Source organism: Lactuca serriola, chromosome 5 (assembly GCF_051521515.1).
Source record: "Lactuca serriola cultivar US96UC23 chromosome 5, Lser_US96UC23_V15, whole genome shotgun sequence".
NCBI classification, from domain to species: Eukaryota; Viridiplantae; Streptophyta; class Magnoliopsida; order Asterales; family Asteraceae; genus Lactuca; species Lactuca serriola.
The window spans coordinates 75,022,561-75,044,513 of record NC_136412.1 but is presented as its reverse complement, the minus strand read 5'-3'; the positions used below and the strand labels follow the sequence as shown (position 1 = coordinate 75,044,513).

General features: G+C 33.0%; 1 protein-coding gene and 1 long non-coding RNA gene across 12 annotated transcripts; one reads left to right on the top strand and one right to left on the bottom strand.

The window, feature by feature from the left end:
* Window positions 1-1,143: 1,143 nt before the first annotated feature.
* On the bottom strand, window positions 1,144-16,673 carry LOC145052632 (uncharacterized). The gene is made up of 12 exons (XM_079000480.1): window positions 16,339-16,673; window positions 14,263-15,208; window positions 13,648-13,695; window positions 13,165-13,212; window positions 4,870-5,889; window positions 3,635-4,567; window positions 3,411-3,551; window positions 3,184-3,290; window positions 2,391-2,754; window positions 2,079-2,300; window positions 1,851-1,960; window positions 1,144-1,669 (listed from the first exon to the last, which is right to left on the bottom strand). Exons 2-12 carry the CDS (start codon window positions 15,193-15,195, stop codon window positions 1,255-1,257), a joined length of 4,341 nt encoding a protein of 1,446 aa, XP_078856606.1. The 5' UTR covers window positions 15,196-15,208; window positions 16,339-16,673; the 3' UTR covers window positions 1,144-1,254.
* Window positions 16,674-17,926: 1,253 nt separating this feature from the next.
* Window positions 17,927-21,318, top strand: LOC145052631 (uncharacterized). Of its 11 annotated transcripts, none has more exons than XR_013684105.1 (5): window positions 17,940-18,913; window positions 19,004-19,101; window positions 19,229-19,367; window positions 19,731-19,821; window positions 20,472-21,318. It is a non-coding gene; the product is annotated as an uncharacterized LOC145052631 (long non-coding RNA). The 11 variants fall into 11 exon arrangements; XR_013684103.1 differs by having other exon boundaries at window positions 17,944-18,913; window positions 19,041-19,101; XR_013684100.1 differs by having other exon boundaries at window positions 17,927-18,568; window positions 18,681-19,367.
* Window positions 21,319-21,953: the final 635 nt, after the last annotated feature.

Genomic DNA, 21,953 nt, shown 5'->3' with positions numbered 1-21,953 from the left:
TACTAGGCTCACGGGCTGCCTAGTGCAAAAGTAAGCATTCCAAGAGCCCAAAACACGTCGAGGAATACGACAAATACAAGACCGATTATGAAGTAAAAGACATATTGGGAGGGCCAGAGTGTTAACTGCCAGAGGGGCGCATCTGCGGCAGAGGCACCGCCTAGAGGATTGACGGGAATGTGAATTTCAAGGGTGACGACCAGGGAATAGATACAACCATGTTTTTGAACAGCTTCATCTTGATAAAGCTCGTCAGAGTCAAAGGAATCATGATCGGAATTTATGTTTGACCAACAGGATCTAAAATCGACTCCAGAAGCGATTTCATTTTCCATTTCCGCCGAAAATTGAAAATTTCTTTTGCTCTTTTGATTCTTTGATACGAAACTTAAATCTTAGCCCCATCAAGCTCTATATTAATCACAGAATCAATAAAAATTTATTCCGGAAGAGAGTGCAGATACGATCAAAAGAAAGATTAGGGTCATCAGAATCGATAGAGTAAAGGGAATGAGAAATTTACCAAATTGTCCACAACTATGGGAAAGATTAAGGAAGACAAGGCATGGGAAGCCAAATAGCTTTGTCATTATAAATGAAATCTCTTTTCCATGGGAATAATCAACAGAACCTGGACCAAACTTCTATCTCTTCACAGTCTAAATCTTTTGCACCATTTTCATTACCAAATTCCAAGTAGCTATATAATCCAGCATTGGTTAAAACCTTCCTTTTTAAATAATGTCTTGAATACAGATAGAGAGTCTTTTGAAAATTAATGACCTTATCCATGAAAGATATTAATCGTATACAAGTGGATTGAAAGTTTTGGCTAACACTCATCCGTTTGTCAGCATCTGGGATCTAATTAAGAGCGCGAACCTGTTTTTGGAGTGGTTGATGAAGGGTTTGTTCATGGTATATGAAAATCGTTGGTATGGCTGTTTTGCTTCCTCCAGCTATGATGATCATCATGTATGTCCACTTTAGGATTACATTTATTCTACTAGTATGTTTTCTGGTTTTAATGGTATTGCATCCCTATAACTTTTGATGCAATATACATAAACAGAAAAACAAATGTTGTAGCTCTTGTGTGTATTTTCTTTTACTTTGTAATTTTCCCTCTTATAAAAAGAAGTATTGGGGAAATATCTTCTATAGAGCCTTTAAGTTAATATAAAAGTACAAAAGATGTAATAACAGATTGCCATACACTTAGAGCAACATTTATAAATGTTACTTAATATACACTTATGCTATAGGACGGAACTCAATTCCATACACAATAAGACCAGACATATTTCCTTCAAAACATGTCATTTTCAAATCCATAGGAATATACTCATCATTATGCGTGTTATCAACCTTAAATTCCCACACTATAACCTCCATCCATCCATCTTCTCTCTGTTTTGGAATCCATTTGATTTTGTCCAAATTCACTGTGCTTGGGTACCTGAAAGAAATGATTTTGGTTCTTTCCTTTCTATGGTGTACTAAATCACGAGCCTTCACTGGGCACTTGAGACCACGGCATTTTTTTGAAAGTTTGAACACGAGGAAACAAGTGTAGGTTGTATCTGATGAGAGCATTTGTGTCTCTATGTCACATTTGATACGGAAATCCTGGTGAGACAGAATCTTTGCAACCTTTGCAAATCTGCACCTATATTAACTCTTTTAATTAGTCATTTCATAATATATACGCTAACAATTATATCTCTCTTTCTAGGTCTATATATATCAAATAAAAATAGTTAAAAATATTTAACCTGAAGTACGCATGCATATACATAAATATGACTTGATATGAAAGGAGTAATTAAGACAGTTCAAAAAAAGCAAACCTTAATCCAGTTGGAGGCTTGCTGAACTTTAAGCTTAAGGAATTGTATATAACTGATGATGCCCTTAGCATGTGGCATTTCTTCATGTTCACTTTGCTTAGTGAGAAAAACTGTTCATCATAGAGTTGCAAGTTTGTCATTATGATACTACAGTAAGTTGGTGGTAGGGGAATGATAATTTGTAGGGTTTGCCTAGTTTTTGTACATAAAAAAGAAAGGAAATCAGACCTTTTCACCCTTGTCAATATGAATTCCCTCAGAAAGAAGGCGATAAATCACCTCTTTATTATCAATTCCATTGGCAACATGGACATTCTTCCCATACCTCCTGATAATTTTTTCGTAATGATATAACATTTTTTCCACCCAGTCCATGTCCAACTGTGTATTGATCAAAACTCCTTCATTGTTTGTTCCATCCTTCAATTCGTTATTGTGTTCAAAGTCAACCTATACACAGTTAAATAACCATGTTATGACATATTCACATATCTTTTCCATAAATATAAGCATGAAAGATGCATGCATTATTCGACTTACATTTCGAATGGCCTGAAACTCTATGCCTTCAATATATATGGCCCCTCTGCCACAATAATACTGAGACAAGCTTTCTAGTAGAATCTCAACATCGATACTTCCATTATTACTCGAAAATTGGAACAGTTTGACTTTCAACCACTCGGTTCCAACTTCCCACACTGCAAAATATGCACTTAAGGTCTCACCAGCCATCATATATTTTAGGTTCACGTATAACGGCCTGCTAGAAACCTTTCTTTTATCACAAAACTTGAACACTAGGTAAGCTCCATACATCATCTCTGGAGTTAGAAATTGAGTTTTTATCTTAATTTCGATATTGAGATTTGAGATATCAGGTATCCTTGCGACCTTTGGGAATCTGCACATGCATATAACTATATAACAACTCTATATGATATTGATATATCTTATAATACAATTAATCCACCCTTTTTCCTAGCCATTGATCATTCTTATTGTTCACATTTTCCTACGGAAATTGTAAAAAGGAACAAGTGTCGGTAGTTCCTCAAAATGTACATATTAGATGTTACCATATATGATTCTCATGAAAATATATTTCATTTTCCTTTTTTTTAAATGCAATCACATTATTTGCCTCAAAGATGAGAAAAACTACAAACCAATTAGCCCTCATGAGATTTGCTACTAATTATAAGTTTCATTTCATAAAAGATAGCTGTATGCCACAAGGCTACACCAAGTAGAGGATTCTTAGTAAAACGACTTGACTAAAAAGTTTATATATAGAACATGCTGTTAATTAACCACATGAATGAGAGAGAACCTTGATTTTTGTATGGATTTCCACTTCACAGAAGAAACATCACGGTATGAAAATGTTTTTGCAGATGCCATTTCATTTCTTGCTCCATCCATGCTTATTGAAAACCACTATTAGTGTAAAAGACAATAAAAAGTGGAAAACGAGTGAGTGAAAATTAATTTGTTTATGGAAAGCATAGTTCATAAAGCGATCAATTGAAGATACATAAACGATTTAAGGGACTCTACTTTTTCGTTGTGAAGTAGCATTCCCGATGACAGGAGGGAATGGATATCCTTCTTTCTGATTGTAGAGGCCACTGGACGTTTTGACATATGGATTATTTCTTTATAATCTGTAGGTAGCTTTTGCTCCCATTCCCACTCATCCTGTGTATATGTGAAAGATGCAAATATATTATTCAAGAAACCCTAATCTATATGTTCTTCATCTACTTGTTAAGTGAACTTACTTGGCAATCAAGGGCTTTTTCAAGTTCTTCTACAACCTTAGTCATTGTTGGTCGGTCAGTCCATTGTTCCATCAAGCATTGGTTTGCAATAGTTGAAAATATCACCAAGGACATTGGTTCAATTTCTTTCTTTATAGCATGAAAGATAATATCTTCTATTTTTTTGTTTTTGAAACATTTTGATGCCCAATTTGCAAGAAAAGCCACTGGCTCGTTGTCGTCGCATGTACCACTTGCAGTGTTTAGTTGAAGTTCAACATTTGGAACTTCAAGAAGTGGCTGCTGCTGATCAATTTCAATCCTTTCATTTGCCAATCTCCCAGATAAGATTTCAAATAAAATCACCCCAAAAGAATAAACGTCCGATTCTTGTGTAAGGGAACTTGTGGTCGCATAGAGTGGATCAAGATAGCCTAAAGTTCCTGCACCTTTGAATACAATGAAATCAGAAATAGCAGCTTTCCAGTCATCCCCAAGTAGAATGCTACTGCTTTTTAAGTCGCCATGAATCATATGTTCTGTCTGATCAGCATGACTATGAATGTAAGCTAACCCATATGCAGCATCAATACATATCTTGAGTCGTTGTTTCCACATCAGACTAGTGTTGGTTAGATGATCTTTTAAACTTCCTTTAACCATATGCTCAAGAACAATGATCCTCTCAGTCCCTTCTTCACAAAATCCTAAAACTGGAACGACATTCTCATGGCTATAACTATAAAGTCTTGCAATCTCCTTAACAAATTCTTCTCCAGAAGAATCCACTGAAGGATGGAGGCGCTTTATGGTAACTGTTCCACGTCCCTTTAAGTACGAAAGTTCCCCACAGTACACCTCGCCTGGTGGTCCTTGCTCTATTATATCACGGAAGTCATTTGTAGCAGATCTAATGTCGCGAAGTGTTATTCTAAAGGCTTCCACCCGGTTTACCTGCATAATTGTCATGGGACACGATATTATGCTTAAAAAAGAGACAGATATAATTGTAAGCTTTTGCTTATGATATTTTTTTTAAATATTCATTCATGTTGCCCATTCCACTTTTCATTTGATTAATCTTATTCGATTCACTAAGCTAAATATCTCTCTACTTTTATTTCAATATAACTGTCATGTTAACTTATCATAACAAACAAAAGTACGTACACTGATCATTAATTGAATTATATTTATGCTCAAGAGTTGTTAACTCATCTCACAGATCAATATTTGTTATAAAAGTAATGACTTACATGAGACTTCAATGCTTTCTCAAGTTCTTTCACGACTTCAACCATTGTGGGACGGTCCTCTCTTTTGTCTTTGCAGCATTTGTATGCAATAGCTGCGAATATATGTATGGAATCTGGGCAGGTTTCATCATCCTGAATGGAAGATCCAGCTTTCTCAAATTCTGTCTTGAAGTTTGAGTGGATAATCTCTTTGACGTTTCTCTGCTCGAAGCAACGTTTAGCCATCTTGAGTACAAATTCTGGGTCATCTTTGGAACTTCCAGAATGCACCAACCTTCCACTCAATGCTTCAAACAAAACCACTCCAAACGAATAAACATCAGACTCCTTTGTCAGCATATTTGTCTTTTGGTACTGTGGATCTATGTATAGTGGTGTTCCAGCAACTTGAGTCATGACAAAGGTGGCTTCCCGATTTGCAGGGCCAATTTTTGACAACCCAAAGTCACTAATCATGCCAATGTAGTTTTGGCCTAATAAAATGTTAGAGCTCTTTATATCTCGATGTATTATCCTATAATGTTCTCCAAGACCGTTATGGAGAAACTGGAGCCCAGAGGCAGCATCGAGGCAAATCTGAAGACGTCTTGCCCATGTATGACTATTCGTGGTATTAGCACTATGAATATGATCGTGGAGGCTTCCATTTGGGGCATACTCATAGACAAGAATACACTCACGATCCTCATCGCAAAATCCAACAAGCGTGACAACATTTTTGTGTGTAAAGTAAGGAAGCACCGAGAGTTCTTGCAAGAACTCTGCAGTTCCTTGGCCATATCTACGATCCAACCGCTTAATAGCAACTGTGCTTTGTCTTCTTGGGTAGTTTGAGAGTTCTGCCAAAGTAAGTCTTTGAACTCTATTCTCTGTAACATAATTTCTGAAATCGAAGTGGAAGAGATCTGCTTTGTATACTTCCCCAAATCCACCCCTTCCAATTTTAAAATGCTCATGAAAATCATGAGTTGCTGACTTTATATCTTTTAATGGGATCTTCATATACTCCATAGTTTTCACCTACCAAGTTGAAATTTAAAAATAAAAGTTAAAATTCCTTGGTTATTGTAATATTACTATACACACCAGATCACACACAACTCAAAGAAATCTGGTCCAAAACATGGCTTAAGGATCAATTTCCGATCGGGTCATTATCCTCCTCACTATAACATGCAGCTTATTGACAGGTAACAATTAACAAACACATAGAAAGTGAGTAAATATAATTCATTTGAATTCAGAATGTATATATGTATGTGATTATCTATTTCTGTATGTTTGTATGTATGGCTGCGTGTGCGTGTTTATCGCACAAGATTGTGTAAGACTTTTATGACTATTTACGATATCTGCTTTTTATGTTTTGAATGAAGTTTGAAAAGGATTTAATATTATGATTATTTAATAGAAGTATTCATGTTGGATTCATACTTGAGTTATTCAAGTTTTTCTTTGTAAAGGAACAAATTATGTTTTATGAGATTTACAAATGAAATGTCAATTAAATTATGATGAGTTTTAATTACATTAACTTTTTTAGTTATTTTTTTTAAATGAAACGTTATAAGTTGGTATCATAGCATCGTTTGACGGATCCATGCACACATTTGTGTGTGTCCAAACTCAAACCAAAAGCTCAAAATTTTCAAAACAAGTTTTCAAATGACACATTTTGAAAGAAAACTTTTTTCCTGCAAATAATTTTAAAAAATTGTTGGTTTAGGAATGTGAACTTTGTCACGCTTCATGTTCATGTTTGATTGTTGCTTTAGGAGTACTAACATTGTTATATGACCTAACTCTATTTTAAAGTGTAGTTATCTGATTATGCAGATAGAAAAATTTAACTATTAGATGTAATTGCATGCTACAACTACCTGAATAAGAGTAAATGTTTTATTTGTTTTATGTGCTATATGCATTATATGCTTATATAAGCCAATAGATCAATAGCATGTCCGGTGGAAGTGAACAGTTAGGATTGTTGTTGGCAACTTATAAAACAAAAGCCTTAAGGTGTGCATAACTTGAATTGCATAGGTTTAGCATCTTTGATTTATCCCTTTTGCATGTTTGTGTTTGAATATTGCTTTAGGGTAGAGTCTGTTATTTGAATGCCTATCTGATTTGGTGTTAAGTATGGTTATGCATTCGTGATGCATTTTACCATCATTGAGGGAATAACACAAGTCAGTGTAGAACTTTAGTGTACTCTTAGATAACCTAAGAGTACCAGAAACTAGATGGACTTTTATCTTAGTCAAAAGTCAAAGTTTATTACTTATAAAAGAGTTTGGAAGTTTTATAAATTTTGGGTCTTGTTTTTTCCTCTTAGGCCAAGAGTTAACAAGGGAAAAGGGGAACGGCTTTTTGATTTGTTTAATCTAAAGAACACACTTCTAGAAGACATGCATGGAAAATGTTGTTAAAGTAAAAAGTTAGGAGCATGTTAAGTCTTATTTGTTAAGACCATATGGAAAAAGGATACATGTAAAAAGGGCTTGCATGCACTCTTGCATTCACTAGTTGTTTGAACCGTACCATGCTTTTCTTTCTCTCATTCTCTCTTTTAATGTGTTAGAGTATTATTACATGCTTGTATTTTTGCTCTCTTTAAGTTGTATTTTGATATGAACTTAAAGCTTAAGAATTTTAACTAGCATCTTCATCAAGTTGAGTTCTTGTTGGTTTTTCCATCTAAGGGATAGTTCCATTCCACATTCTACATCAACATTCATGCCTGCTCTTGAGGATTCAAATGACTACAAAGGTTGACATCTTCTTATATATTCCTTCATTGCAAGTAGATCATTGGTGGGTTTAAACTAGTTTATGTTATTCTAAAATTATAGAGTCTTCTGTTGTTAAATATTAAGTTTTTGAAGCTAATTTTTTTAATAAAAACCCAACAGGAAAATATGTTCTCACACAAACACATAGAGACATAGATACGGGCGGGCACAAACAGACATACATAGACACAGACACACACACATTGGATATGTATGTCCCTCTTTTTGTTGGCCAGCTTCTGCCAACATGGTGAGCTACTGTTTGTAGATTAATTTTTTATGCCACTTGTTTTTTAAGGTAATTTGGGATGATTTACATCCTGTACGTGTAACTATTAATTGGTGGATGAATTTGATTTATAATCCATTTGAATAAATATCCCTAAGTTTGTAATGGTTGTTTTTAATTTAATTGACTTGTTTTTTTAGATTTTTGGGTTGTAAATAAGATTTGGTTTTGTTTCACAGGAATTGGTGGCTTATTCAGGTGCAAGACAATTGAGGAGTACAATATTGATGCTTCTGTAAGCATTAGCACTTTTCCCTTTTTGCCCTTTTCCCCTTTCTGTAAATCTAATTGTTTATTTCATGATTATTTTGTATGTGATTAATTTAGATGAATTCGATTAGTATGTTAGTGTGTTTGGCTGTACTTTATCTTATTGCATGTAAGGTGTTTGTGAAAATGTCTAAAAGAGAACTTGACAAAATATATACAATTTGTTTGATCGGTGGGTTTGGATGTGCATTATCTCATGATTGATTTTGTATATGATTGATTTTAGGTGAATTGATTAGTGTGTTAGTGTGTTTAGTGTGTTAGTGTGTTTGGTTGTACTTTATCTTATTACATGTTAGGTGTATTCTAGCAGAATGTATTCTGCTACTTGTATTTCACTTGATGGACATAACCAAAGATCAAAACATAAACAATAGAATGAGAAAACACAATATTCTTTTAGAATGAGGTTAGTAACACTCAGCAATTTGATGCCTATTATTCTGACAAAATTAGATTTCAATCTCCTTATTTGTCAAGATAGGAAAAGTAAAAACATTTTGCGATGTATTTTTTGTCATATAGAAGAAAATAATATGATTTAAGTGTATTTTGTGATGTATTCTGTCAGAATTTATTTGTATAAATGCATTCTGTCAGAATGTCTTTAAGAATGTTTGTTGACAAGTATATTTTGCTTAACTGGTAATAATGAATAATGCATGTTATTCTTTTAGAATGCTTTCAAGAATGAATCAAATATTGATCACACCAAAGAAAGACTTGGAATGAAGTTATAAAAAAATAAAAAAAATAAAAAAATAAAAAAAAAAAACAAGTATTGTGGCAATTAAATCTATAACTAGCAGAATGTATTCTATGTATTCTTTTAGAATGTATTTTATGTATTCTTTCAGAATATATTATTTGGATTCTATCATATTATACACATTCTGCCATAATATATAAAGTTAGAGGAATTGCAAGTAACATGCTTTTAACCATTCTTCGTTTTTTTTTTCTTTGTATTTTTTATAGGAATGGCTGGAATAATAAGTTGAAGACATGATAGGAATAACTTGAAGAATGAATAAAAGACTGATCACACTCACAATTTAAGAATATTGTTATTTTTTAAGAATTTTATTTATTTTTGTTGATATTTTTTTAGAATATGTATAATTATATTAAAATGTATAAGACTATTAGTCTGCTAGAATATGTAAGAATTTGAATTTAAGTTTGAATGTATAAGAATATATTAGAATGTTGTTATTCTTCAAACGAGGATTCAAGAATTATGTTATTTTTCAATAATATTATAATAGAATAAAATTCTGAAAGAACATCATTCTAACAAAAAACAACATTCTAACGGAATAAAATCGGTTATGTTTACAAATTACATTAGAATTAATATAAACAATCAAGACTTTTAAAATTAGGAGAATTAATTATCCCTAAAAATCCAAAAATTTCCTTTTTTAAATATAGTTAATTGTCCAAAATACTCTTATGCTGAAATTTGTGTGATTATATGATACATGCTATCCCATTGTAATATCATAGACTCTCAGATCATGACCATTGATTATATTTCATCTGATGGTTCAGATCTATACATTCTGGCACACAATAGATGTAAGAAACAATATATATATATATATATATATATATATATATATATATATATATATATATATATATATACTCAAATAAAAATAGCGAATAGTAAATTAACATAAATATAACTATTTATGATTCAAATAAAATAGATGTTACAAAACCTGAAAATCCTAACATTAAAATATTGATCACGTTATCTTCAAATGTTCCGATTCCATTCAACAAATTCATTTGCAATTAACGGTTTAAAAGGATTGTTGTGTATCCTAACAACATTTTGAATTCATCAACAACAATGAAAATTATATAAAAAAAACAAAATTAGTAAAGATTTAAAATAATAAAGGATTTAATTTTCATTTTATTAATTTATTCTATTAATTCCCAGTTTTAGAATTTAAAACATATATAATTATTATATTATTTCATTCCGATTAATTTGGTATTTAAAGAAATTTGTTAAAAAAATAATAAGTACTAATTAATTTATTTTTAAATATAAATATATTTATATAGTGTAAACAAATATCGAGTATTCAAAATATTAAACAAAAAAAGTAATTTATATTTAAATGTGGGGCCTATTATCATTTGCAAGCCTTTCAAATTTAGAAAGGAGTAATCAAACATGGCACCTATATTGGATCTTAGTGGCATTGCAAAAGGTTTGAAAGGCCTCGATGCAGATGGTCCAAGTACAACGACCTCGATCCCATTAATACGCCTTCTGAGTTTCATAGTAATGCGGTATAGTCAATCACAAACTGAAACGGCCGAAAACAATATCATGTCAAGATGAGCATGCTTCGAGTCCTCTCCCTCATCTTCATTATCCTCTTCCTCGACCAATAACACATGTAATGTTTTTCCCGAACATTTGTGACCCGGCCCGAACTTGCCATCACAACGGAAACACAAACCTTTGGCTCTTTTCATGGCTATTTCTGCTTCTGTCAATCCTTTACAAGCTGCTTTAGTGACCGAGGTTACCTTCTGCTCAGGCCCCACGATCTGAGCTAGCGGTTTGACGAAACTAACTTGAGGTCGAGTGGTGGAGCTCCTTGTTATCCCCTTCTCGGTTATTGAAATTGTACACGAGCGGCTATCATCAATCAACAATGTTAACTTGAATATTTGAGCAAGTCCTACTGTTGTAACATAAGTATTGATGTTCTTAATTCGGATTTCAGAACTTTAATGAAATTTCCCTCTAGAATTTGCTCGGGTATACCACCCTGCTCGGCAGTCAAGGCTTCAAACCTGTCAACATACTCTCGCACAATGCCTTCTTAGTAAGTGTCAAGAACTGTTCATGTAAACTTCCATCTAACGAAGGCTGGAACTGGTAATTTTGATTAATTTTGAGTTCGTCCCAAGTACGACATAGCGAACGTTGCTAATTCCAACGATACCAAGCCAACACTGGTCCCTCCAAACACAATATTGCGGTCCTTAGTTTTTTTATAGACAAAACTAAACCTTGGATCTCAAAGAAACATCCAACATTATAGATCCATCCAAATGCGTCTTCACCCTCAAACAATGGAATCTTTAACTTTCGCAAGTGATAATCTGTTCTTGGTACCCATTCTCGATTTTTATGGCCATCCATAAGGTCGTGGTTGAATACATAGGCCTCGTTATAGCCCCCGGGTTCATATTGGTCTTCCCCCACCCATGTCCAAGTAAGCCTGTTTTCCTCGACCTTTACTTGAACCCGAGACGTCTCTGAATGCAAATGTTGTGGGTTGGCCCCTTTGATCCTTCCTTCCAAACTTGGCAACATGAGGCTGGTATTGGAACCAGCCGTCTGTCGGTGGTGTGTGTCAGGTGTGTGGTCAATATCGCTCAAGTATGCGTAGGTGTCGGTATGGATTTCACCAGAGGAGTTACCGACTGCATTATGGATTGTGAAAGATATGTCGAGAAAGGTTCTGTGGTTACTACTACTAACTGGGATAACAGTGGTCGGAGGTATTAGTGGTAGGCTCGATGATTGCGACAGTGGATGGGGCTGACTTCCTGATGAAGAAATCGACGATGGTAGACTAGAGGGTTGAGAAACCATTAAGAGCAATCCAATCAGTTTTGCATACCTTTGGTCGGCAATAGCCTGTTTCTTTTCTGCATCTGCTTTTATCGAATTAATCTCCTCTAATCGATCGCGATCTCCATCAAAGGTTGAGTCCTTGGTGCTATCAGAACGACTAACTGGTTTTGTCATGGTTCAAGATCGTAGTGCTTTAATAGTATTCCGATGAACAGTAGTGTGAATAGCGATTCCGGTAAATAGTAGCGTGAATAACGATTCGACGAATAGTGTTGCTGCCATAATCAACGCTCTTATACTGATGGACCCTTGTTGAATCTATCGTATGCTCCAGACATACTAACAAAAATACTTGATAATATTAAGATAATTCCCTATACTAACAAAAATACTTAATAATATTAAGTTAATTCCCAAGTCATTCGAGAGGAAAGGGGCTCTCCAAAAGAACAAAGTTCTAGTTCATACAAATTCTTACCTTCTGTCTCTCTAAAACAAAAGGACTATATATACTACCACTAGAGACAAGACAAAAGGGAATAATAGCCAACATAATCAGGTGTTGTTCCCACTAACAAAACAGCCAATAACAGCCATAATACCAGAAAAGACCATTCTACCCCTGGCCAAAAAGATATCAGAAATGTGGGGGCTTATCATATACCAATTTAATAAAATCGGATCAAAACTATAATTACTATTAGCTTAATGCTTAAAGGAAATCAACAATCGGGTTTTGATCATTCAAGATTTAGAGAGATCTCCAAAAATAAAAAATACTACAACATTTAATTTATGCCTCCCCCCTAAGTCAACCCTAACCCATATTTAAACCTTTATTTAAACATAAACGAAAATCAAAATACTAGGAAACTTAATCACAAAGATAAAGTCTATAATTAACTTTAATTAAATTACTAATCACCCCCTTGTGTTGCGTCTCTTATAAATTCGACCCCGTCTCTCCTGATTCGTATCAAAATGCTAGAAGTATGTAGCTAATTTTCCACAATAAAAAAAAAAACTTGTTTTGATGTTAATGATTTTCCGTTGGGTTATGATTGTTGTTGATGTTGATTTTCTAACAGTGATATGTTTTTTTGTGTGTGTGTGTGTGTGTGCAAGTGCGCTTGTTACCATTGAAACGACACAACACACCTACCTCAAAGTTATCATGTTAGATGAAAATTATGAAACGACAAAGTTCAAGGAAGCATGTTGGTTTTGGACCCGACACCTTACTTTTAGAAATTCACTTATAGAATTTTTGAAAGAAATAAGAAAACAAGTTATCATAATTATGTTTAGAATTTCAATTTCATTACCTTGAAGTCATCTTCACCTTCTCGTTTGTCTTTCAAATTATCTACAACCTAATAGTGATAAAAAGAAAGTTAGTGTGTGTGTGTGTGTGTGTGTATATATATATATATATATATATATATACATATATATAGGACATTTAATAGCGCCGAGATCTCGGTGAGATCTCGATGGTATAGCATTTCGCGCGTGTAGGTGAAATAGCGGTTTCAAATAGCGCTATTTAATACCGCCTCAGAAATAGTGCAACCGCTAATATCGCCGAGATTAGCCGAGATTGGCCGCTATTTCGACTCCTACCTCAAAGTTATCATGTTAGATGAAATTTGTGAAATGACAAAGTTCAAGGAAGTATGTTGGTTTTGGACCTATACCTCACTTTTAGAAATTCGCTTATAGTATTTTTTGAAGGAAATAAGTTTTATTTTTGAAGGAAATAAGAAAACAAGTTATTATAATTATGTTTAGAATTTCAATTTCATTACCTTGAAGTCCTCTTCACCTTCTCGTTTGTCTTTCAAATTATCTGTAACCTAATATTGAAAAAAAGAAAGTTAGTATATATATATATATATATATATATATATATATATATATATATATATATATATATTGAACGGTTAATATTGATAAAAAGAAAGTTACAAAAGCAAACAGTCTTTTTAGGTAAGACATGGATTTATTTAATTAAACACACTCCCAACCTCACCCCAATTCACTTTATCTTACCTACCCCACCATTTTTCCCTATTTAAATAATAGTACTTTTAGGTAAGACAGGGACCAAGCGCGTAACAAAAACAAACAGTAGGGACGAAACGCGTAACAAAAATAAAAGTAGGGACCTTCCAAGTTAAAAAAGTAAGTTAGGGACCAAGCGCAAATTACCTCAAACCATTGGGACCATTCATGTAATTTACTCTATAATTTATTTATTAAAGTAAAACATATTTGGAATGTTAATTACTCTTAGCATTAAGAAAGAATGGAAAAATAAAAGTTAAAGGCAAACTATAATATGAGTTATTTTGATCTCATATTATAATTCTATTTGGTAAGGGTCTTAAAAAATTGAGTAATTAATGTATATAGTAACTTACTTGTTGATGTGCTAACGCCTCCTCAAATTTATGTTGAAGTTCCAAAACTTGCTCAAGCTTTTCGACAACCTCAATGATCTTTGGGCGTCCATCGCGGTCTCCTTGCATGCATTGATATGCAATAGCAGAAAAAAGATCCAAGGAATCTGGGCTCATTTGTTTTCTTAGAATTGGATCTATGATTTCCGTAAGTTTTCCTTCTTCATAATGGCGGCATGCCATGGGACCAAGAAACGGTTTCCCCTCTTCATTTACCAGTCTTCCGCAAAGAACTTCCATTAACACAATCCCAAAAGAGTAAATGTCTGACTCTTTTGTTAGTAGGCTAGTTTCAATGTACAGAGGATCCACGTAGCCAAGTGTACCAACCATATCGGTAAAAAGGAAAGTATTCATCATATTTGCCGGACCAAATTTAGATAAACCAAAATCAGCTATCTTTGCATGCCAATTTTCGTCTAAAAGAATATTTGCGCTCTTCAAGTCACGATGAATGATTCTCTGTTGGGTTTCTGTAGGATTATGAAGATAACTTAAGCCACAAGCTGCACCAAGGCAAATTTGGAGGCGCTTCAACCAAGTGAGGTTAGCACTACATAAATGTAGGTCGAGGCTTCCATTTTTTGCAAACTCGTAGACAACGATCATCTCGTTCCCCTCATCACAGAAGCCAACAAAGTTTATGATATATTCATGTCTATATTTAGAAAGAACCATAATCTCTTTCCAGAACTCTGATGATCCTTGGCCAAATGCTCTACGAAGCCGCTTGAATACGACCGTGACAGAGCCTCCGGCCCCAATGAGCACTCCTTTGTAGATTTGTCCAGAACCACCACGCCTAATTATATATTCATCAGCGAAGTTGTTTGTTGCTTGTAATATATCTTCCAGTGGAATTCTTAAGTGAGCAAACTTTTCTAGGGACGACATGATTCGTTTGTTTCTGAGAAAAGTTTTCAAGAAAACAGATTGTAACAACTGAAAAGGCACAAAGGGTGATGAGGTTCACTGATGATATATAAAGCCAAACACATTAACTAACCAAGTGCGGAACAAAAAAATTTCGTCGGGGACAGCACAAAAATAAAATCCCAATAAAATATAACCACAAAAAACAACTTAACAAAGAAAGTCACGGAAATGAAGATTTATCCTAACTTTTTAAAAAATTTCCTCATTTATCTTCTTTTTATTTCCCCTAGTATGGCCTAAAACCCTATGCCACATAATATGGGATCCTGCACAACATAAAATAACCCCTTCCCTTATATATCCTATAATTTTTAACTTAATTAGCAGATAGCTAGCTTTCTAACACACTTCAAATCTTTCTTGTGGTTTTCCCCTATGATCTTATTGACAGAATTCAAGACATCAATATTTCATTGGATTGGAACTTTGGAAACTCAAAACCCCAAACCTAAAACTAATTTCAATGGGATTGGTACTTTGGAAACCCAAAATTCAGAATGGTCAAACAAATGATTGATTATTAGGCACAGCTGCATCAAAATGAAATTAAAGAGTTTATAATGAAAGGTTGCATGCAGGTTTATAGCAAAAAACAGTAGAAATCTTGAACAAGATGAACATCAATATCATGAACCAAAATCGATTTCTTTCCCAAAATATATAAATCAAAATCATTAACGGGCTAGAATATATTGAAAACAAAGAACCAGCAAGAAGGTACAAGATAACAGATACAACACTAACCTAAGTGGCTAACAAACTAACAAACTAACAACCTATGACATTGGACATAAAGATTAGCCACAAACAAAAGGTCCCCAAAACCATTGACCTTCACACATTTCTTTTTGGTTTTAATTTGAAATTTCTAATCCCATTACTAACAAATATACCATTGACAATCCCAATTTATCAAAGATACATTACAGATTGGTTGGACAAACTAGAAGTTAAACTTGAAATTGAAATCAAAATTTATAATTGCAGTTCACCAATTGAGATGCGAAAAAATTGATGAACCACAATAGAGTAACAACACGCACCAAGAAGAACATGTTCAGAAATTTAGATATGTAAAATTACAGGTAAAGAGATGCTAACCTTGCAATATTGTTTTTTGATGAGTACTAGGAAATCGAATAGAAATTAGTACCAGGAAATCGAATAAAGCCTAATGCTTTAAAAAGAACGATTCACTGCTGATTTGCAAAAAAATTCGATGTTGTGGTGGCTGATGTCCTGCGATTTAGATGAAATCTCAATAGACTGTTCAGTGGTTCATAAAATGATGATTACGCTACCAAACTCCCACCCCTATGGATCGATTTTGTGAAGATTCTGAGGATGACCAAATCGGTTCCCTTTGTCTACAACGCAATCTAACAGCAGCAAAATTGCCGACAAAAGTCAACTTCTTGGAATGCAAACAGAAATTTAAAAAGAAAGAGTAATACATCTCAATCTCAATAAACTAAATATAGATATAATATTTATAGATTTAGAAAGACTAAATTGTATAAAAGGTCGGCTGGGTGTTTGAAAACTGTTATTTTAGTCTAAAAAAGGTTGTACCATTAGAAATCCAATTTTTTTTTTTTTTGCAAGTTATGTCCGATTTAATTTGATTTTTTTAAATAACGATTTTGTCATTTATATTTATATTTTCTATTTTTTCTAATTACGATAACTAAAAAAAGAAAAATCATTGTTCTCTCTCTCTCTCTCTCTCTCTCTCTCTCTCATCGAATCTCAGACTCCGACGAAGGCTACTCATCGGACCTTCTCCTTCTCTCACCCTAGTGTCGTCCCCGCTTAATATGGACCATCATCATCTTCATCGTTTGGGACGGAGGACAGTGTCGTTGCCTTCACAACATCAGTGTCCTAAACCCTTGCTTCGATAAAAAAATACGGGGAAAATCATGAGGTTTTAAATTTGATTATATTATTTGATTTTGGATTTTCAGGACATTTGAAAATGAAGATTTATTTAGTTATATGATATGCAATTAATTTTTGGTTTTACAGATCAAATATTTGGAATTGCTAAATGTTCTCCTGATCCAAAACTATTTACTTTCAGACTCTAATTTTCTGGATGTACTTTTTCAGAGATTTTTGGTGCATTGCGATTTTTTGGTTTTACAGATCAAATATTTTGAATTGCTAAAGTTCTCCTGATCCAAAACTATTTACTTTTCAGACTCTAATTTTCTGGATGTATTTTTTTTAGAGATTTTTGGTGCATTGCGATTCGAGATCAGAATTTCAAGCATTTATGTGATTTAATATTAAGATCCTCAGTTCAACGGTCGTAGGGCGGACTGTGAACCTAATCGGTTTTTAAGGATTGGTCAGATTTGAGGATTGGGGTTTCTTTTATATATATATATATATATATATATATATATATATATATATATATATATATATATATATATATATATTATTATACAAACCTTATTATTTTTAAAAATAAATTTAAGACGTCCAAACCATTAAGGTTTAAGTACTATAATTTATGCATAGTGGATTTTATATTTCTTAAATTTTAAGTTGAAAATAGAAAGACTAATTCAAAAAAAAAAATTTGAAAGCTAACGAAAATGCATAATTAACTGGTCTCCAAACTAAATCTACACGAAAATCGGGTGTAAGCTTTAGAATCTCTCTTCAAGCTTGTGACTAAGTCATCAACTGAAACCAAATCCCTATATCTCGATCACATTTTCCTCTATCTCGGCCCGTCCCCATATATTTCCAACGTCCAATCTTCACATCCACCTCTCTCTCTCTCTCTCTCTCTCTCTCTCTCTCTCTCTCTCCTCTTTACTGTACTATCTCCCTCCCGTATGAAAAAGCCCTAAATCACCGCCGTTACCCTGATCTTCACAACCAACACCACCAGGATCTTCATCAACTGGATTTCCGCCATCCCTAACCATCACAGTTACCCTCTCTATGATCACACTGGTCACCACTACAGAAAATAAGCACTTGGAATGAATTTTAAGCTTATTTTGGTTATTGTTAATGATCAAGGGGCGATTTGGGAAATAGGGAGTAATACTGGATCATGTGTTTGGAAGGTATCGACATACAATTCTTTAAATTTTATGCATCAAGAAATGTAACCATCTTATGAAGGATATCACTTTCTCCTTCAAATACCACCGCCATCAGCAACCATTAACAACCATTGTCGTTTTCTTTCTCTCTCTCTCTCTCTCTCTCTCTCTCTCTCAACCTAATCTTTCTCATATGCTGTGATTGACGACCTAACCCCTCACCGACTACCTAAACCCTTATCGATCTTCATAAGAAAAACCAAGTAAGCTTCTATATACTTTTTTTACACATAAATGTTGAGAATCTGTTACATCACAGCCAAATCTTATTGATTTACTTTTTTCTTCCAATAAAACTTTGATTTTGATTTTTAGTTTCAATAGTAGAGTAACTTTGAAGGAGAACGAGATATGGGTTCTATGAGTGAAGCGTTTGGATTTCTTTGATTTACTATCATGTATCTAAACTCACGCCTATCTTTGTGTTTCAATTCTCAGTCTTAGATTTGAACCTCTATTTGTGCTTCTTTTCTCAATAATCAGATTCAATCTTACCATTCAATGCTCTTTGGTCCAAAATCGTAGTACACCACAACCCCTACGAGAAGGTAACATACAGATTTTGATTTTGCTTTTTCATTATTTTTTTTAATTCATGGGTTAATTGTGTGTGTGTGTGTATGTTTTTTTTCCACAAGTTTTGATCCTAGAAATGTCGATCATTTTAACATATAGCTCCACGATGCAACTGGAGCAAATAAAAATTGTAGATGACACAGACAATTTAGCTTGAAAGGTTTGTAATATGTATTTTTGTCCAATTTAAAAAAGATTTGACTGGAGTTTTAATAATGAGTTTGATGTTTGGGTATGACTAAAATTGTACTTTTTTTCTCTAAAGATTTAATCTATTTATTTTATAGGTCTATGTTGCTGCTAATGAACAAATGCAATCTACTTGATCTTTTAGAAACAAACTAATGTTTAATGAGCCAAATGTTGTATGCATGTAAAGGATCTGTTGTTCGCAGCCCTCAACCACACCCTGCTACTTGCAACAAGGTAACATCCATCTCTCCATTCTCTTGATCTGTTTGCAAAATCCGGTTCGCCTCATACCACCAAACACCTTACTTAAGCCCCTCATTCTTTCTTTGTGTGGTTATTTGAAGCATTTAAATAAGTCATGTTGCAATATTTAGTAGGATATGCTATATTTATGTCAAGCATGTTGCTATATTTCAGTCATAGCTAGATCTTGCTATATCTATAATATTTATTTCATATTTCTCATTCTGATAACCGAATCTGATGGCAAGATATTTTAATCTTTCTTTAGATCCATATTTCCAATGTGTGTTTTTATGTTAATATTGATTTCTAATCAGTTTGTTGATATGGTATGTTTGTTATGTTTTGATGAAGGTTATCATCAATTTAATTGACATGAAAAGGGATGTGGAGGGTGTTGGGTTAGTAGTGACAATGATTGATCCACAACCAGGGATCTCCACAGGTAAAAAATAAATAATATAATTAGTATGTATATGTTGTTATTTCCTTTACTATTTTGTAGACTAATCATAGCCAGTTGAAGCAAAAAATAGTATGACCTTTCATTCTTAAAGAAAAAATAGTCATGCTACTTTCTTTTTTCGACTAAAATAGTAAGTTATTCTCATTTTTAAACCAACAATAACATGTTACTTTCATTTAAAGTGAAATTTCATGTTACTTTCATTTTTAAAGACTTGTGGTTATGTTTCCCTAAAGAATAAATGAAAACATCCTTCATTGATATGTTTCCTTTAACATTTGTGCTTCAGTGTTTTGCATTCAACATCATTCTGAATAAAAACCAACTGTCATGTTGCTAATGCATATCTGAAATATAAACTTGGAATTGTTTTATGAATAACTTTTTTATATATATTTCAATGCATTTACAGTATGTGTTAAGTTAACAGGAAGGTTCTTAATGCATGGAATACTAATTTATATTTATTCTTTGTGTTAGGAGTATAATTGTTTTCTCGATTTTTTTTTTTTTTTTTTTTTTTTTTTTGTATTTTCTCAAATTCATATTTGTTTTCTGTTTTTTATTAAAAGTATACTGTGTATTTTAGAAAAACCGGTTGATTAGTGTGTATGTTTTTTGTCTAACAGGTGTGGTAATGATAATATTTCCAAGTTAGTCAAGGTCTTGTAACCAACAATAAGTCCAATGGTTTAAAAAGTGCAAGGATTGACAATTTGGCCTCTAGCTTATTTATGGCTTCATGGCCCAGTCATTAAGGGCCAATTTGGACCAATTTACCCTCAGAATGGGTGTGGGTAACTTCCGTTTCCAGTTCACTGCTTATTGCATTTATTGATTATTAAAAGATGCTAAAGTACAATCTATGATGTTCTGGTTGATTTTAGATTACTCACATGTAAGTTTGTTGGCTTTCCCCCTGTTGGACGATACTGCCTCAGTCTCAGTTTCATCTGTTATGGTGAATTCAATCTCTTCTTTTCAGCCGACCCAACTTAACAACCCTAAAGAGCTCCCCATAATTTACCAATAGTTGAAGATCAAACCTCAAGAACAAGCAGAGGAGTTGTCTGCTTTTAATTTTTTTTGTTTTAGCTGTTTTTTTTTGCTTGTACGTTTCTAAACATTTCTACTTTTTGCAGAGCAACTTAGAGCAGCAGGCTGCAAAATTTTATGCATAAATTCGGTATGTCAAAGAAATTGGAGTAAAAAAAGACCTAACATTGATTAATTTTTTAGTTGGAAAATGCAAGGTACGGATAATGGAGAACCAAAGAACCAACGTCAGAGGGTTTTGATTTGTGAACTCAATGCAACCCATTTCTTTATTCTATTCTTTGTTTTTTTTTATTAATGAAGATAAAATGAGGATTATTTTTTTTTATTAGTGTTATTATTTTGTTTATTCTCACAGTAATGTCGATTATTAATGTTTTAAATATTTAAATTAATGTTTAATTTTAGTTTTTGATGACATTTTTTTTGTTTATTTTTTTTGTTCTAACAAGCAATTTCAAGTAAACATTTGCAATTCCTTTACAATTGAGTTCATTGGGTTTGATAAAAATTGTTTAAATAATATTTTCAAAATCATAATTATATATACCATTTAATACTATTGTTTTCCAAATAACAAAAAACATGAGATACATCTAACTTGAGTATTAATTCTTTAATAATTAAAAATATTGAATAAAAAACTGGAGATCGGAGAACATCAACTTTATTCACACGTATTCACCCATATGATAGAATTTACCACATGGAAAACAAAATTTAACTATGAAATTAAATAACAACATATGTTTAATTTAAAAAACAATATGATATTATAATTTTAAAAACAATACAACTTAATATTCAAAATTAAAAACTAATGCCATTTTTAAAAAGATGACAAAATATCTAAAATGAGCAATTTTTAACCTAATTTATGTTTGTTGTTACAAAGTTAACTTATATTTGATTAGATAACTCATTTTTGGAAAACACTAAATCTTAAATTCTAAGCCCAAAACCCTAACCTTCAAATGGGAATCACGGAATCTATACTCTAAAAGAATCTATTTGCAGATACACAACATGTTTTTTGTAATTAACATGTTTTTAAA

Coding starts and splice junctions, on each gene's coding strand:
- LOC145052632 (XM_079000480.1), bottom strand. CDS start 15,195: ATGTCGTCCCTAGAAAAGTTTGCTCACTTAAGAATTCCACTGGAAGAT. Junction 13,213..13,647: donor AAGGTGAAGAGGACTTCAAG/GTAATGAAATTG, acceptor TATCACTATTAG/GTTGTAGATAATTTGAAAGA. Junction 5,890..13,164: donor AAGGTGAAGATGACTTCAAG/GTAATGAAATTG, acceptor TCAACTTGGTAG/GTGAAAACTATGGAGTATAT.